Raw genomic sequence first — 19410 nt, 5'->3', positions numbered from 1 at the left:
TTTCAGCTGTACCCACTTCCGGCTGATCACAAGCCCTGCCCCCTGGTTCACATACCCACTTCCAGCTGTGCCCACTTCTGGCTCATCACAAGCCCCGCCCCCATGTTCACATGCCCACTTTGGGCTACTCACTTCCCCTGCCCCCATGTTGAGGTGCCCATTTCTGGCTGATCATGTGACCGCCTCCTCTTTACAGGCGGCTGAGACTCCTGTGAGCTGGACTAGTTGAGGGGGAGGTGGCCCAAGGCCAGAGACCTCTGCTCCCCGTCTCTGAGCCTCAGTTTTGGCATCTAGAATCTGGGCACCACAACCCAGTTGCTGGTTCCTATAAAACCTGGTACTTCAGGAAGGGCAGCCGCAGGCTGAACTCATTAGGGGAAATGCCTGGGAGGTAAGGGTGGGGCTTTGTGAGTACCCTGCATCATCCTGCAGCTAGGGGCTAAGCAAGCAGGGGAGTCCCTGAGCCACCTTGTCTACACTTCCTACCACTCAGCCCTTGTGTGCCCACTGCACTGTCTCTGCCGAGGACTGGGCCGATAGGGGGCGTTGGAAGACAGGGCGAGGGCACAGACACAGGGATGAATCTCCCTGAGGCCCTGCTGTCCCCAGAACCTGGTCAAAGCCCCAAAAGGAGGGGCAAGGAGGAATGGATTTCCTGAGGCTGCTGTTCCCAGGACTACAGACGGGCCTAAACAAACAGGAACATGTGGTCTCCCAGTTCTGGGGCATAATCTAAACCAGGGTGTCTTGGGCTGTGCTCCCTCCAAGGGCTCCAGGGGAGGGTCCTTCCTGACTCTTCAGCATATGGGGGCTCCTGGCCACATCCCTTCAATCTTCATGTATGAGTCGAATTTAAATAACGTTGAAAGCATTTTGGTCATCCTGTATGTTAGAGCAAAATTTATTGTGAAGGGTTGTCCAGAATTCCAAAAAAAAAAATCGTGCATAATAAACGGGTGTTTAGACCAAATATTTCACTATATCCTAAGAAGAATCATTTAAGGGTTTGTTTTTATAAGTTATACTTGAGAAAACTAAGTTTCAAAGGTTAAGTCACACAGTTTCCAAATTCTCATAGCCAATATATCTCTATCAGCATTTGAGGACAGAGCCTTAAAGTCTATTGATCTTTCCAGAAACTCTTTTCTAGAGACTTTTTCTCTCTTTAGTCACCTTATCTAACTGTTGTACTTACCCATTTTGAAGTCAGTTTTTAACAGGTGGAAATCATAGTAATCTATTTTCTCTTATTCACAGTTCTTAGCCTGTGGACCTCTTATGACAAATACTGGTTTACCAGGTGGTAACACACCACAACCACACATTGAGTTTGAATAACTGTATGAGTGATTTTCATGTTTTAGTAGATAGGTTTATCTTTGCAGTTTGCTAAAAAAAAAAAAAAAAAAAAAATCTGGATTTCTTGGCTCCCCCTCAGAGACCAATTCAGTACTAGGGGAGGGAATAGGGACATAATTTACCGTTTAACCAGCCACCCAAGTGATCAAATTGCAGATGATTAAAAACACACCTAAATATGTAGTGATGTCTGGGGGTCACAAAATCCTTCATGGTGCTTTTGGAATGCATTCTATGCCTAAATATAGAAGTTTTAATTTGGGAAATCACAAGATCTTAAAATAAAGAAGCCATACATTTCACACCCCTTTTAGGATAGGTAGAATCTACCTTAAGTTTTCCTCAGTTCTGCTTTATCTCTAAAACATATCTTCATATCAGTGCAAAGTGCTGGCCAAACGGGAGTTTTTCAGTTCAATCTTGCTCTGTTCCCAATTCACACCGTCCCTAGATTAGAATTAAGAATTTGAGTTTTACATGGCTCCTGGTGTGTAGCTGCTCAGACATCCAATTAGCAGTTATCTGTTTAAACTGTGAGGGTTTTTTTTTATAAGTGTGGAAATGAACCATCATAAATATGTCTCTTGAATAATTTTTATAATCAGTTTTCCAATCCTGCCCAAACAAAAGTTACCTGTGGACGGATTTAGGCTTGCGCTGTGGCTCAGACTCTACATTTAAACATCCCATATAACTTTTATGAATAGGTAAATTTAAAAAACAGACATGGCTACACTATTTTTCGCCTCCAACCTCAAAATAGCTTGTCACAATTGTAACTTAAATCATTGCATAATCACTACCATATTTTTTACTCACAATATTCACCTTAGGGTCTCTTTAAATAAAAGCATTCACATTAAGATCAAAACAACTTAGTCATTGTCACCTAAAACTAAGAGGAAAGATTCTAAAGTCTTCAAAGGAAAAAGCTTAATGTGTACACCCTTCAGTAACCTACTTATTTTGCAGTATACTCACCTTATTTGGTTAATCTTCCCATCCCAAAGCAATATCATTTTCATTAGTGGTTTTCTATCTCAAGTGAATGTGTTGGCTTTTCTGTAAAGAATCCAATCTGACTGTATCTTCCATATTGCTTGTTGTGGTTATCTGCCTCAGTCACCTTAAAGTTAACCTAGCAATATGACTTTTTTTGTTGTTTTTGTAGTTGTCAGCATCTGAAGCAAAATAATCTCAGAAAAGTTAATACTGGTGAATTAAATATCCCAGGTGTAAATTAGGTAGAGTTAACTAAGCCACAATGCCACCTGGCGCCAACTGAAGCCAGCTATAGCCATTCAAAGATATATGTGTTCATAGATAAAACTAAGACAAGGTGATTACTAGACAAGGATCAGTGAAAAATAAGTAGCAGTATTGCACCAATGCAAGTCAAAATATACTTTATTATAACAGCAAATGCACACAGTGCTATAAGTAAGGCATGCTACTAAGAATCTGCATATAATCAAAGACCGGTATGAAATGAATGGGAATGAATCTTGTTTCTTAATGCTTGAAGATTTAGTCCACAGTGAAGGAAACACAGAATTTGTGTCCACTTATCTCAAATGCATTATATACCTACTTAACCAGATCCCTATGCCTCTAACCAAGAGCCCAAAGGTAAGAGAAATTTAATCTTAACTGTACTGACAAATTACATCTAATGTCAATGACAGATTTTGCTAATTGAGATAAATTTCCTCTTTAGACAAAGATCTATAAATTGGGCACTCAAACATCCATTCAAATTAGCCAATTTTAATGTCATTTACTCTACCAGAAACAAATACTAGATTACTAGAAATACTCTGAATAAAGAAACATTTACATGTTAATAGTTCATAATGTAAATTTTGGGCTAAGATTAACACCCTGAGTCAAATTTGATTCCCTTCCACTTGAAGGGACCAAGTACAGCTTCAATTTCAATAGCTGAGTTAGGAAAGAGTTGAGAAAATAATGCTTATGAGAGCTAGTCCTTTGATGAAACTATTAGGCTCTACAGACTTGTCAAAATCAAAGCAAAACTGAGGACAGGCTGAAATGCTTTGCAGAGTAGTATTTTTAGACAGGCTGCTTCATCTCCCCCTCTCTTTTAGAACAGATGCAGATGATATGCTTTCTGCATGAATGCACATTGACATTCTGTTCAACTGTTTTCTAAATACAATACTGTAGGGATTTAAACAGTATGCTTTAATTTAAACAAAGTAGTATCTCATAAGCAGTCAATTTAGCTTAAGAGTTGAAAAGAAACAGTACTATGAAAATTATCAAATATTCTACTCTTTTAAAGAATGTTTTTTAAAAGCAACACAGGACCAAAAACATTCAACTATTACTTTATTTATATTACTATGCTTACGTTACATGGAAAGGACACCAAGCAGTTCTGCCCCATTTCAGGAAAAGTTTCCAAACAACACCAATTACGTGGTGACAAGTAACTAGGAATGGTGGCATCTTTGGGTCAAGACCGACAAGGAAGAATGGGCTCTGGTGCTATGGTTCATCTCCAACAAGATTATGGCACAATGGCCAGCACAAGCCATACTAACACTGAACCTTTAGCGCTGGTCACAAATTCGGATCTCTTCTCTGAAGCTAGCAAATCAAGTGAAATAAAAAAAGTTTTAAAATAAAGCCCAAATACATTTAAAAACCATGCTCTTGACACATTTTCCTTTCAAAATTTACATAAAACACATTTTTCCACTCTAATAGCCCAGATTTTTTTCTCACATAGCCCACCATATAGCTGCAGATAGATTATTCTGCCTCAAGATGTAAAAGTAGGGAAAAAAATTTAACAGCATCTGCATAATATTCTCTCTACATACTGTTGTTGGATGTAAAATAGAAAATTAAAAAAAGAAAGAAAGAAAGGTTCCATCTTAGATTCTCATAACCTCTTGTTCCGCAGTTCATGAATCCGACTCTGTGCTAAGGTGACAGTGTATGTAAGTAGATTTTTGTTTTCAGTGAAGGAGACCTGGGAAAAGATGAAGTTCTCTCTTTTTCTTCAAGAGTTATCAGATGGTACATGCTCCTCAAAACCCTCACTCTCTCGAACTAGAGCACGTTCCAGGATCACACGGCCTTCCTTATAACGCTGGCTGTCTTCAGTGGCAAACTCATAGATCCATCCCAGTTTGCTATTGCAGTTTTTACAGCTCACATCTCGAACCATGTGGCGGCCAGTAAGCATGACCCGGTCTTGCACTTCACTGTACTGCAGGTTAACTACCTAAGAAACGTGAAAACAAAATTGCAAAAGCAAGTAAATTATTTGCCAAAAAGTACACAATACTTGGTTGGTGCAGTTAACAGCAAATTCAGAAAAGCAAACACCAGTTACTTTATCAGACCTATAACACCCCTTCCCAAGAGCTATTTTTAGAAGCTGCTGGGACAGGTAAACATCTGGAATTGCACTGTACTGGACATCTAATGAGATCACACATTAATGTACTAGTCCAATCCACACTATAAATACTAGTTACATTTCTGAGTTGTAGTGAAGAGTCCTTGACTTTGATAGATAAATTGTAGGGTTGTGTCTAATTGTTATTATTCACTATTCAATCATGAGTGCAAAACAAGGCTACCAATGTAAAAGACCCAGTACACAACAGGTATTTTATTTAAAAGTTTACTGAATTTGTTTCTGAAAATACATTTTATATACAGACTAGGATAAGCCTACTATATATCATACATGACAACACATTGTTTTCAAGTGAGTTCAAAGAATCTGAAGAATTTCCAATGATTCTGAATACGCTATACTTTACTTTTCTGTAAAGGGCCAGATAATAAATATTTTTGGCTTTGAGGTCAATACGTTCTTCATTGTAACTATTTAGCCTGCTGTTGTAGCACAAAAGCAGCCATAGATAATACATAAATCAATGAGCATGGCTGAGCTTCATTAAACTTTATTTTTTTTTTAAAAACACAGGAAGCTGGCCTGCCGTGGTGTGCCAGCTCCCGCCCTATATCCAAGTAAAGATCAAAGAGTATATACTACCAATTCTTTGAGAGAAAAACTTGTTTCTGAATTGAACAGAAGGGTGTCCATTGGGGAAGTTTAGATGACCTTCTAAGAGCAATGCCTTTGTACTAGTTCTGTTCCTTAGCCTAAAAGACTTGGAAATTCAACCTCACTAGTACACATTAGACTCCAGGAGGCAGATATCACATCAACTAATTTCAAAGCAAGTCAGAAATTAGAGAAGCAGATAGATTAGACAATTGTTTGTAAATGAGTAAACTTCCTGTTGGCAAACCTATGTAATAAACTAAATCATAATCAGAGGGATGACTGGTGAGCATAAATTAGAGCAAGGGAAGTTGGTTAGATGATTCTTATTCATTTGCATTGTCAAGCTATCTCCCTATAAAGATAAATCAGTGACAGGAATATGGGGATGTTTCAGCCCCTTCCTTCCATAGTCTATGAAGTCCCTACTAAATTCTTACACTAATGTTTTCTAAATGGAGACTACCCTTCTTATTATAACAGTCTTTCAACTTCCAATTTAAAAAATCATATTCTAGTAATACCTTCCTAAGGTCCACTCAAAGACAAGTTAGTGGGTAATAAATTCTATAGATTGCAGCTCTCATTCTTAAGCCTTCCTGGCATCTCCAAGTTCTGAGGAGTATTCTGGAACTACTGTCAAATATATCCACCACTTGACCCACTTAGGAAATGAAACTGATTTTCCCACAAACCTTGTTAAAAAGAAATGCTCTTCCAGTGGCACCTGTAAATCGAGTGGAGATGAGTTCTGAGCGGTTGGTCAGAATTGTATCGCAGTTTGCACAAGAAAACAGACGGGTACCACCAATATGATCAAGGAAAATTCTGCCCATTTTTATAGCTGAAGGTCTAAAAACCTAGGAGCAAATGGAAAAGGACAATAAATGCATTATGATTTTAAAAAATTGTTAGTATCTACTTGGTGGGGGTCACAGGGAACCATTTATATATGCGATCTCTGTTTTATAATATTCAGTATGTGAAATAGCTGACCGAACAAAAGGATCCAAAGTTCATGCACTGAACCAAGAAATTGGCACATGCAATCTAAGAATATTTTAAAGAAAAAAAAAAGAATATTTTAGCATGCTTAGGCAGAAAAAGAAATGGTATCGCTTCTCTTTTGGTTGGTATGAAAAAACAGTAAGAATGTGGAATATCAGAAATGGAATGATGAAAAGCACAGGTAGAGAGGTGAGAAAAAAGGTTTAGCTCAAATGTTAAGTATACATTGTGAGTATGGGTAATTCGAGAAAAGACTTGTAGAACGTGAGTGAGTTGATCAGATAAGAGTAGAAAAAGGAGCAATCACAAAACAAGTGGGTTTCCGATCATCAAGTGTTATCTACAACAATATAGGGGTGATGGCACCAATATTATAGTAAAGTTTGAGTCCATGGAGCACTGTACTAGGTACTTCACTTATTTCAAAAACCATCACAAGTCTGTGAGGCTCTCACCCCCATTTCATAGATTATCCAAGGATATTATCTGGTCCTAGTTTACACAACTTTCAAGAACAGAAAAATCATAACTAGAATGCAAATGACCCAACTCAAAGCCAAACTTATTCCATTACTGTACTTTGCCTCCTCTAAGAGGAGGGCACACAAGATGGTCTAGGCTTGGCAAAGGCTAAAAAACAAGTACAGTGAAGGGAAAGATGAACCATTATAACATAATTTAGTTAATATATCATACTGGTTCAGTTAAGTCACAGACATGATGAAACATGGGGGTGGGAGGAGAGAAAACTCTGAATCCAACTTAGATCTAGTCAAGACTATACTATAGCTTTCATTTATTTTTTTTTAAATATATTTTAATGATTTTTTTACAGAGAGGAAGGGAGATAGAGAGTTAGAAACATCGATGAGAGAGAAACATCGACCAGATGCCTCCTGCACACCCCCTACTGGGGATGTGCCCGCAACCAAGGCACATGCCCTTGACCGGAATCGAACCTGGGACCTTTCAGTCCGCAGGCCGACGCTCTATCCACTGAGCCAAACTGGCTACGGCTATAGCTTTCATTTAAAAAGTAATTTATTCCTGGGTGTAGTTGTTAGCTCTTGTGTTTTAAATATTGAATATTATACGTCTTTGAAATGGCATGCAGAACTGATATAGTTGCCACTATGAAAACAATTCCACTGTCATCTTAAATTTGGGGAAATTCCATTACAAATTTTAAAAAGTTCCATTCCTCCTTACATCTGTGAACTTCCTCAGCCATTGGAAGTTGTAATGCCATCAGAAATGCCATTATTACAAAGATTGTTACGACTCCCATTAAACATTATAATATGGAAGTTTAATAAGGAATGAAAAACAAATGGTGGATATAAGTACAATTTATAACTGCCTCCTTTTTTTTTTTAATGTGTAGCCCATTAGTAAATGTGATTACTGATATGACTGGGTTTAAGTGTGCCCATCCATTTTGCACCTTTGTTGTACCTTTCTGCCTCCTTTTTTTTTTTAATGTGTAGCCCATTAGTAAATGTGATTATTGATATACAATTTATAACTGGTAAAAGGAAAACCAGTCCACAAATAAGAATGTCAATGAATAAACCTTGGGTAAAACACTGAGACTTAAGACATGATATGTAGTTTTCTATCTTTCTGCAAAAGGACAATAGCTAAGATTTACTGCCTATTGTTTCAGCCCTTAATATGATAGCATTACTTTTTCCAGATGGTGCTTAAGAACACAATGCTGTTACAAAGTCACAGGCTGCAAATTTGAGGCTTGCAGGCTGAATTCATTTGGTGGTGTAGGGATAGAGCAGTGAACAAAACAGACAAATAACCCTTTTCTCACAAAACATGTGTGGCCATGTTTTGTTTGGCCTACACAGTTTTATTTTTTAAAAAAGAAATATGGAATGCTTCACTAATTTGCATGTCATCCTTGCGTAGGGGCCATGCTAATCTTCCCTGTATCATTCCAATTTTAGTATATGTGCTACTGAAGCGAGCACCAGTTTTATTTTTAACACGTTAAGCGCCCAGCCTGTTTTGTCTTCCAACGGGAAGTATAGTGTCAGTCACCGATGACTGACAGGGCACTTAATGTGTTAATAAAAAAAAACAGTTGAGTTGCCACTTAAGATTTGAGAGATTTCATTAAAGAACCTGTTTTTATGGTCTTTTTTTTTTTTTTTAATAAAAAAACAATGGGGATACCTGGCAACATGGGCAAGTATTTATGTAGAGCAACAACTAACTAAAGTTGAGAGGTAGCTGCAACTTTACATCTCTCACTGCATTTGCTCAATCTCCATCCTACATCACATAATTAACACATTTGAGTTTAAGAATCTATCTAATATGCAAATACACTGAATGGCGGAACAATCGAACTGGTCACTATGATGTGCGTTGACCACCAGGAGGCGCCAGACCAAGGTGGGGCACCGGTCACTGTCATCAGGGCAAGCCGCTGGTGGTTACTGAAAATTCTTTGCTCCCGCGTGTCACGGTTCCGCCTGGTGCTCGCACCCGCTGCCGGTGCGGAGCCAGTCCCAATCGCTCGGTGCCGTCAGTGGGGTGAATGGTAGGACTAGTGCCGTCAGTGGGGTGAGTGGCGGCTGCGGGCCCCGATCGCCCCTGTGGGCTTCTCCACCTCCCCCTGCTCCTGAGGGGTGATCGGGGGCAGCAGCTGCAGCTAGCACCCGCTGACAGTGCTGGCCCTGCTCGCACCTGCTGCGGGGCTGCCAATAGACAGGGGACCAGGGCCCATGGTGGGGGCACAGAGGATGGGTCGAGACCCACCCCTGTATCCACCATAGCCTCGTGGCCCCCACAGTTCCTTTCAAAGTGCACGAATTCATGCACGGGGCCCCTAGTCTTGATAGAAATAAATCATTCATCAATCCTGTGAGCAGTTGATTTTGGTCATGTTTCTTACTACTGGTCCTTTACAGAAAATAATCAACAGCAAGGTTTTAGTCTCACCTTTTAACACATAGTCTTCATGTTATCATCATAATTAGAAGTTAATATTAATAAAGGGAAGTAAGGGGAGGCCAGATTTTGTAAGCATGTTTACCTGGGAAGTTTCACCAGGAAGCTACAGCTTCACACAGTATTATTCCTCCAAGGGGGTTAACACCCCTCCCTTCCCCCATCCAGTACTGGATTGTTGGGGGAAGACAGGGGAGCACAGAAGTCAGGATGATGTAGGGAAGGTGCTTGCCTGTCAGTCTAGCCAGGGGAATAATGGATTGGCTGCTAGGGAGTGGGACCCATCAGAAGTGTGCAAGATCTTGGAGAGTTAATTGGTTAGTTTGAAGAAGCTCCCGGTAAAAAAATCCCTCGAGTTCCCTGGATCTTGCTCTTGTTCGCTCTTGCTCTGTGACCTGCACTCACCTGCTCTCTCTCTCCATAGCCATGTGGACCCCACACACAATGGACTGCAGCTGGAAACACAACTAAGCTAGCCAGATGCTAGACTGGACTGTACTAGTACTTTAATGTAAGAGCAGAAATTCTGGGCAGTGGCCTTTATTCTAGCCCCAATGAAGACAAAATTGGACTTTTTCTGTGACAAGATGGACAAAGGTGGGACCTTGAAGGGGAACCCTCTTCATTTTTGATCATCAATAAAGATTTCTAACAGCAGCCACCCTCCCATTGGGGGGAGACTCGGGAAATTTTTTTCCTCTGTCACTCAAGAACTCCAATTCCACTGATAACACTCAGATTCCATATTTCTCTGAACACTAGTATTTGTACAGTGATTCAGCTTCCAGCGTGGGTTTCTGGAACTTATTACTTTAAAGCTGATTACTTCAAACTAAAAAAAAAAAAGCATGTTGTGATTTATTTCAACCATAATGCAGGAGAAACTAGATGTTTTTGAACTGACCATGGCTAATACAATGCTATTGTGGAAAATGTACTGGATTTCAAAATGAACTTTCCCTATGCCTTCTGCCTACATTCTACCTTTGGTTCAAAATTACAATATAGCTGTGATCATTTGCTACTGGATACAGGCAAACTCTTTTTTTGTAAGTGGGGTAAACAGATTTAACATGCTTCCTTCTCCCTGCTTCAAATTCTATTTTTTACTCTTTTACCCAAGTATTTTTACTGTATTCAATTATATAATTCATTACCAAAACCAAAAATATCAGTGCAGAATCACCATTCCTAATTGTGGCCGCCATTTATATGTTTATATTTATTGGATAAAACTGTAAAATGTAGTTTTCATAAGAAAACTGTTCTTATTTGCCAAAAGGGGTAAGCTAAAATGCCATGGAATCTAGCAAAAGCAAGCAAACAACACTTGCTGTCAAAGCTCTTGAGAAGTAGGAAAACCTCTGTAGGGTCATTAGATTCCAAGTGTTAAGCCTTAGCTTTGCAGGGCTAGAAACAACTTACTACTGACTTACACTATCCAAACTCTCAAGAGGCTGCCATCAATCAGTATGCCACTTGACTATTTATGACATAATACCTGAATCAGACCTCTCTGAACCTAGATGATATGCTGAACTCTTCCTTAGGCCTAATGATTACTTAGTGTCTACACTGTATGGGACACTGCCTCTGGTACTTTACATACTTAACCTCGACAATTTCTAAAGTAGGTATTTATTACCTCCCTTTTGTAGAGGAATAAAGATTATATGACTGGTATCTGAACTACATCTTGCTCCATTTATCATGTACCCCTCCTGCCTCCATGCTGATCCTGTATTCCCTATCTTGGTTGGTGGCAATTCCAATCACACACTCTCCTAGAAACCCTGGCAAATTCTTAGAAGAAATCACAAAATCGGCAATACCTCCTAAATCACTTTTAGAGGTCTTACCTCCCTCTCCCTAGTCAATGTCTTAATTCAAATTCTCATCACTTCTAGATAAATGTCTTATAGTTAGGGAGTGTGGAGTATATTATCAAATCCACCATACAATCACAGGTCCCACTTGCATTTGTGCTAAATTAGATAGTGCTACAAAAAACATGGGCTCATATAGATTACAAACTTTGAAACTTTTTTTCTGACAGGACAGAATATAGCTGATTTGTTAAAACAAAACAAAATAGCATATTTTTAAAGAAATACATGCATACCATAAAATTAGCCACTGTATGTGTAAAACTGAATGGCTTTTAGTATATTTATAAAGTGTGCCATCAGCACCACAAACCAGCTTTAGAATTATTTCCATCACCTCCCCCAATTCCCACAAACCCTTCTGCAGTTAATTCCTCTTCGCACCTCTAGCCACAGTCAGCCACTGATCTACTTTCTGATTGTTTTACATTTAAAATATTTCCCAAATATGCTAATCACCTTGCTTGGACTCAGAAGATTTCAAAATCTCTTCAGCCACATGACTCTAAAACATCTTAAAAGTGACCTGCTTCTCTGTGTTGATTCTGGGGGCCATCTTAGTGTGTCCTTAAGTAATAAAATGCGTGTTTTGCTATCTGTCGGTGTTGAAGTTCAAGTTTATAACCAAAGTTAAAGCTTTAAGATGTTTTCTTCCTTCTCAACTTTCAAGAAAAAAAAACTAATTTAATAATCTGAATTTCTATAAGTACCAATCCCAGACAATTTTATAAATAAGGCCTCTTTGATGTTAGCTTTTCTTAGTTCCAGGTTACTAAAATCCTTAAAAGGTTGAAATAAGAGAAGTACCAAACTTGATTGTTTAGCTGGGAGCCTATTATCAGTTTATTTGAAATTATTGGAAACAGTGAGGGGCCAGGTTGAAAATATAAGTGAAAGTCATAATGATATATAGATCATTATTTTAGTTACTAGAGGCCTGGTGCACAACATTCATGCACTGGGGGGACAGGGGGCCCCTCAGCCAGGCCTGCGCCCTCTAGCAGTTCAGGATCCCTCAGACATCCCCCGAGGAGTCCTTGGAGCACTGCCACGGAGGTAGGAGAGGCTCCCACCACCACCACTGCACTCGCCAACCATGAGCCTGGCTTCTGGCTGAGCAGCATTCCCCCTGTGGGAGCACACTGACCACCAGGGGGTAACTCCTGAATTGAGCGTCTGCCCCGTGGTAGTCAGTGTGTGTCATAGCGACTGGTCACTCCACCATTCAGTCAATTTGCATATTAGCCTTTTATATTACTAGTATATACGATTTCCTCCCCCTTCAACAAATAGCATATTACAACCTAGAATTTTCAATTTTTATTTTAATAGGAGACTCTGGGGAAGCGATCACATTTTAGGACCTCTCCCTTTTTATGTAACTTTTTAGAAATTTACAGGATTTATAGAATCTATTTTTTAAAAGGGGGGAGGGGACTTCTCTTTCAGAAATCCACGAGTCCTAGCTGGTTTGACTCAGTAAATAGAGTGTCAGCCTGTGGACTTAAGGGTCCCAGGTTCGATTCCTGTCAAGGGCACATGCCCGGGTTCTGGCTCAAGGCAACCAAACCATGAATCTCTCTTATCTTTGATGTTTCCATTTGTCTCCCTCTCCCTTCCTCTCAGAAATCAATAAAAATATATAAATAAAATAAAATGTTTAGAAATCCATGAAAGACAGTGTCCAGGAATGTAGTTTGAATCCAAGACAATAAAACAATTTTTTAAAAGACTATTTTTTAAATTGAGATTTAAATTTTTAGAGCAATTATAGGTTCAGAGCAAATTAGGGTAGGTTTCCTATATATTTCCTGCTCCACACATGCATAGTCTCCCTCATTATCAATATCCCCCACCAGAATGGTCCATCTGTTATAATTAATGAACCTACACCAAGCATGTCAAACTCAAAGGATAACATAGGCTAAATAAACAAGGTTTAAGTTTATGTGGGCCGCAAAAAAAACAAAAACTTCAATTTTGATAGAAACATAGCTTTATTTCAATAGACATGCTGAATACAAAGAACTTAAATGAGTAATTAATTGTTCACATAAAATAGAACATTTTAATAAAAATTAGTATTTTTTCTTGAACATTAACTTACCAGACACTGAATAACTGCACAAGTAAGTGTAACACAAATAAACCTATCTTGTTCTCTGAAAGTGAAATATTTCCTGTTGCGCACAACAAACAAGTCAGTACAAGACTAATGATGTGGCAATCGGCTGCTAATATTCGCTGCTAGTATTAGTGGAGAGAAATGGTGCAAACGTTGTAGTTCCTTATTAATTATGTATAACAGGATATTGTAAAAATTAAGTTATGAAATTTTAATTAAAACGGTATGTTTCTTACATACTGTTATATTGGCTGGGCCGCAAAAATATTTGTTTTGGGCCGTGAGTTTGACATCTTGGGCTATAGTCTCGTCAGCATTTGGTGGTGTCAGTGTTCTGGATTTTGACCATTCTATTGGGTGTGTAGTGGTATCTCATTTTTGTTTTAATTCACATTTCCCTGATTACATATAATGTGGGGCATCTTTTCACATGCTGCTTGCCACATCTTTGGTGAGATGTCTGTTAAGGTCTTTGGCCCATTTTTTAAACAGGTTTTCTTATTTTTCGTTGTTTTTTTTTATGTTTTAGAGCCAGGGGTGGGCAAACTTTTTGACTCGGGGGCCACAATGGGTTCTTAAACTGGACCGGAGGGCCGGAACAAAAGCATGGATGGAGTGTTTGTGTGAACTAATACAAATTCAAAGTAAACATCATTACATAAAAGGGTACGGTCTTTTTTTTTTTTTTTTAGTTTTATTCATTTCAAACGGGCCGGCCGTATAGTTTGCCCACGGCTGTTTTAGACAGTAGTCCTTTATAAGATATGCCTTTTGCAAATATTTTCTCCAAGTCTGTGGCCTGTCTTCTCATTTTCTTGACGTTATCTTTCACAGAGCAGTTTTAAATTTTAATAAAGTTAAGCTTACCAATTATTTATTTCATGGATCATGCCACTGGTGTTACATTTAAAGTCACTGCTGTACCTATGACCATGTAAGTTTTCTCTTATGTTCTAGTTTTTTAGTTTTGCTTTTTTCATTTAGTCCCGTGATCCATTTTGAATTTTTTTGAAGGGGGTGTAAGGTGTTTGCCTAGATTCAATTTTTTTGCATGTGGATGTACAGTTGTCCCACACCATTTAGTAAAAAGGCTATCTTTGCTCCACTGTATTGCACTGCTTCTCTGTCAAAGATCAGATTACTATATTTCTATGGGTCTATTTCTTTTTTTTTTTTAATATATTTTATTGATTTTTTACAGAGAGGAAGAGAGAGATAGAGAGTTAGAAACATCGATGAGAGAGAGACATTGATCAGCTGCCTCCTGCACATCTCCTACTGGGGATGTGCCTGCAACCCAGATACATGCCCTTGACCGGAATCGAACCTGGGACCTTTCAGTCCGCAGGTCGATGCTCTATCCACTGAGCCAAACCGGTTTTGGCATCTATGGGTCTATCTCTGGGCTCTCTATTCTGTTCCACTGATCTATTTGTCTTATTCTTTTGCTAATACCACATAATCTTGATCACTATCACTTTATAGCAAGTCTAGAAGTCAGGTAGTGTCAAGTCTTCCTATTTTATTCTTCTTCAATACTGCGTTGTCCACTCTTGAGTCTTTTGCCTCTCTATAGAAATTTTAGAAGCAGTTTGTTGATATTCACAAGGTAACTTGCTGGGATTTTGATTAGGACTGCATTGAATCTACAGATCAAGTTAGGAAAAACTGACATCTCGACAACATTGATTCTTCCTATCCATGAACATGAAATCTCTCTCCATTTATTTAGTTCTTGATTTCATTAGAGTTTTATATTTTTCCTCATATAGATCTTGTACACATTTTGTGAGATTTATACTTAAATATTTCATTTTTTTGGATGCTAGTATAAATTTTATATCTTTTAATTGCAAATTCCACTTTCATTAGTGGTATTAATACACACACACACACACACACACACACACACACACACACAAATTAAATATTACGGTAGCCTGTTCTTCGGTCTGGCTCACTGCTAAATTTCCTTAAAAGCAGGGGTCAGCAATTAAGGCCTGTGGGCAAAATGCAGCTCACCACTTGTTTCTGTATTGCCCATAAGCTAAGAATTTTACACTTTTAAATGGTAGGGGAGAAAAATCAAAAGAAGACTATTCTGTGACACATGAAAATTACATGAAATTCAATTTCCAGTGTCTTAAACAAAGTTTGATTGGGACACAAACACCCGCATATTTATTTATAATTGGCTGCTCTCTCACTTCAATGGCAGAGTTTGAGTAGTTGCAACTGAAACCCTATGGTTTACAAAGATTACAATATTCACTACCTAGCCATTGACAGAAAGTATACCCAAAACCCCTGCTTAAAAAATCTGTTCAGACAGTGAAAGAGCCTTTCATTTAGAAAGCAGGCAGTCTTTCTCAGACAAAGTAAATTTGGTTAGCATTCAGGTTCAAGGATCAATATAAGTATTTGAGAAGGTCAATTTAATCCTGCTCCCTTTTTTTAATGGTTTTTACTAGCTAAAATCTTTAATTTTCTGTAATCAGTTCAGCATGCTGAAGATCAACTATAAAAAGATTATAAAAATAGATAATATATACCCAGCTTCTGCCTTCTTCTCTCCTCACCCCCAGGATTTAAACAATATAGCTCAGATAGTTGAACTGAGTTAGACTGCCCAAGTTCAAATCTCAGTTCTGTGCCTTAAAAGCTGTGTAAACTTTGGGGAATGTATCTTTCCCTTCCTCACCTGTAAAATGGAATTGTAGTATCCACCTGAGTTGTGAGAATTGGAGAGATAATACACTCTTAGAACAGTGCCTGGCACAAAGTAAATGTTAAATAAAGGTTCATCTAGTAAAATAGATTACCTTCTTTACCATTACACACCCCAACTTCCCTCTGCTATTACAGATGAAGAAAGCAAGGCCCAGAAACAATATAAAACAAATAACAATTGACTAGCTTCACCTCCTGTTAATTACTGAAAAGCTAAGTGACCAGGTGACAGAAATTACAAGGAGGGAAGTTAGAAACCTTTTGAAGCATCTCAAATTATTAGTGTCACAGTGCTAGGTCTTAAAATAGGTACTTGCCCTCACTGTAATTAATAATACAATTCGGATTCAACTCTGGCAAGTAGAATACCCTAAGGGAGGCAGCACATACCAGCCCTAAAAATACCAGGAAGCATAGTAGGTGTTGATTTGCATCTCTAAGGAACTACTTCACAGATAGACTTTCCAAAGACCACAGAAAACACAAACCACCAGAACTGAGAGGGGCTTTTCTAACTGCACCAGAAGGTGGTGGTGGGCAAAGGTAGGATACAAGCCTCACCTGCAGGAAACCTAGTACAGAAAGGGTTAAAGGAATCTGCCATTCAGGAGAGCTTGTTTAGCAAAAGGTTCAGCTAAAATGGAAACACGAAGAAGCATACTTGTATTTCTGGTTTTGAGTCTCTCCAAAACAAAGAAAGGAACAAAACCCAAGGAACTTTTAACAGTGCTGGGTTGATTACTATAATTAACATTTAATGTTATTGTAATCTCATTAATTATTTTCATAGTGATTTGTAACCGAATTCTATTGAAAAGCTACAAAGGAAAATAACAAATTGAGTTTTATCCACAAACCAGTTTTCCGATTTTTGTACAAAATACTCACCAAGCCAAGGTCTCGGTTACACATGAAAGCTGTGCTTTCTTTTTCGTTAATTCTTTTGCAATACCTGACCAGTTTCCTTTGCTATGTTAAATGATTTTCTGGTGGTGGAATCAGGTCTCCATTTCACTGTAACTTTTATATTTTTGTTCTGTATCCTCAAATAATGTATTTGTCGTTGTTAAATGTTTTTCAAGTTTACTGTATTTCTATAACACTTTTTGTTTAGTCATCACTAGAAAATAAGACTAGTCATGTAACTCAGTGAGTCATCTAAACTATCCAAGTTGGCAACCTCCCCAGTCTTTTGCCAAGACAAATTCAAAATCTCTCATTTGTTGAGATGCAATACTATGAGTCAAACAGTCTCACACGGAATAGACTGGAGTATAATTTAACTACCTGGTTCCTGATACAGGTGTCAAATAGCAAGTTCATGTCATAGCTAAGATCAGTTCCTACTTTACCCAGACATTACTGCACAGGATTACCAGAGAAACTGGTATTGATTTACATAGTCACTTAGATACTTTATAACTGAAAATGGCATTCTGGGCACAAATATACTTAGGACTATCTTCACAGCTCATGATTATATTTAGGACTAGCTTCATGTCCCATGGACTGTTTTTTTGTTGTTTTTTTTTTGCAGGCTGGTAGCTAAAGCTCTTCTTTTAGTTTTAATTTTGGCCTTATTTCCTTTTCCCTTTTATTGCTTCTAAACGTTTTTTTCTCTTCTACCACTTAAGTGGAGCATAAGAAAAGGCAAATAAGTCTAGGGGTAAATCCTCAATGACCTAACCAGATATTATTTTAGTAAAACCCACATGGATTTTACTAATCTTTTTAGGAAAGTTGTTAAAATCTAATTCACTTCAGTGCCCTTGTATAAAGTTAAATAATTTACTCGTCATCTCCCTCTCCTATAGATAAGATGGTTCCTAGAGATAATCATTAAAAAACAAAAAGTCAACTAGTAGGCCTGTATTGGGCACTGAGCTGGGTGAGGACACCCTCTAAAAAGGTAGACATCAATCCTTTCCAAGGAGCTATATAGTCTAGCTGGTGTTCCAGTGTATACCCATAAAAATAATGGGATATTTGGAAAATATTTTGTGTGCCAAACTGCACAAGCTTCACCTTCTCACTATTTGTACATGCTCTAAGCCTTTGTTTTTGCTCCTAGGCCTCTGTTTGCCTAATAGCAACCCAAAGCCTCTTCGTCTTCTAGCTCTAATCAATACCAATCCACCTCAGAACGCTTCCAAATTCATACTTCATCTCTCACTGCCCTATTTTTGATCTCTCATAACACTCATTTCATAACTAATATTTAACTTTGCATTGTTACTCAACTGCCATCTGCCTACGACTCTTCACTAAATTGTTAGCTGTAAGAGAAACAATTCTAAATTTTTTTTTGCAATTTTCTTCTTACCTAACACAGCACAAGTATGCAATAAACTTTTAGGAAAAGAATACACCAAGACACTTCACATCTGGCATAAATATGTACCCTGTGTTGGAAAGCAGCTGAAACACTTCCTATGTGGCTGTGCAAAAAAAAAAAAAAAAAATAGCCAATATCCTATTACCCCGCTACTTCACCAGCAAGTCTAATTTTCTAAAAAAACACCAAGGTTAAGCCTGAGGTTACTTCAGGTTTTCCATCTGTCAAGGAAACCTGGAATAAAAATCCTCAGATTACCAACAGGGTTCTGTTAACAGAAAAAAAAATTAAAAATAAATGAGCTGTACACGTTCCAGCCTCTCCCTCGGAGGGAGGATTGATAGGCGGCGTGAGGATTAAACAGATCTTTGCAGCAGTCCAGGTTCCAACTCCTGCTGCTCACAATCCTCCCGGCCCCACCTACCTAACAGGAGTGGAGAATGGAGGGGCTGCAAGAGCGCGCCGACCTCCTGGCAGCGAGGAGGAAGGACGCGCGGGGCGGCCGCGGGACCCGGACGCAGACGCCGAGTTCTTCGGGCCCGTGGCCGCCCAGGCCCCGCCAGCTCAGCGCCGCCCGCGGCCCCGGCTGGGCCCAGCTGATTGCTGGCACGTGACGCCGCCGGCCAATAGGGAGGGGCCGGGGCGCGGGGCCTTCCGCGGAACAACAAAACACCCGTCCCCACAGCTGAGCGGGCGGCGGCGCGGGGCCCTGCCGCGCCCCCCGCCTGTCCCACAGCCACACCGCGCCCGCGGGGGCTTCTCCCCGCGGCCCAGCCGGGGGGCAGACGCCCACCCCGCGGGGCGGGAAACAAAAGCCAACGCCGCCCTCCGCCCGCGGCAACACTAGTCGGCCGCGGACGTGGTCCTCTCTAAGGACAGGCCTCGCCGGGCGTCCTCACGGCCCCGCCACTCGGAGCCGAGTTCGCACTTCACTCCGGGGACAGGGGCG

The 19410-nt window shown here is 39.4% G+C and overlaps 1 protein-coding gene and 1 non-coding gene across 3 annotated transcripts in view; both read right to left on the bottom strand.

Annotated features, from left to right (window-relative positions):
• Window positions 1-2748: 2748 nt before the first annotated feature.
• The window catches only part of YPEL5 (yippee like 5), a 17955-nt gene continuing 1293 nt past the window's right edge, over window positions 2749-19410 (bottom strand). Inside the window, exons 1-3 of one of the 2 annotated variants that reach the window (XM_006094338.3) lie at window positions 18886-19036; window positions 6106-6270; window positions 2749-4615 (exon numbers count right to left, since the gene is read on the bottom strand). In XM_006094338.3, coding sequence (XP_006094400.1) covers window positions 4391-4615; window positions 6106-6246 — 366 coding nt within the window. In that variant the 5' untranslated portion in view covers window positions 6247-6270; window positions 18886-19036 and the 3' untranslated portion in view covers window positions 2749-4390. Of the gene's footprint in view, window positions 4616-6105; window positions 6271-18885; window positions 19037-19410 lie in introns of those variants that run through there. The other variant, XM_006094337.3, reaches the window with a different exon arrangement.
• LOC111827118 lies at window positions 8294-8400 on the bottom strand. Its single transcript, XR_002830621.1, has one exon. It is a non-coding gene; the product is annotated as a U6 spliceosomal RNA (small nuclear RNA).

Source organism: Myotis lucifugus, unplaced genomic scaffold (assembly GCF_000147115.1).
Source record: "Myotis lucifugus unplaced genomic scaffold, Myoluc2.0 scaffold_134, whole genome shotgun sequence".
Taxonomy (NCBI): Eukaryota; Metazoa; Chordata; class Mammalia; order Chiroptera; family Vespertilionidae; genus Myotis; species Myotis lucifugus.
Note: the sequence above shows the minus strand (reverse complement) of the source record. Positions and strands in the feature narration are given on the sequence as shown.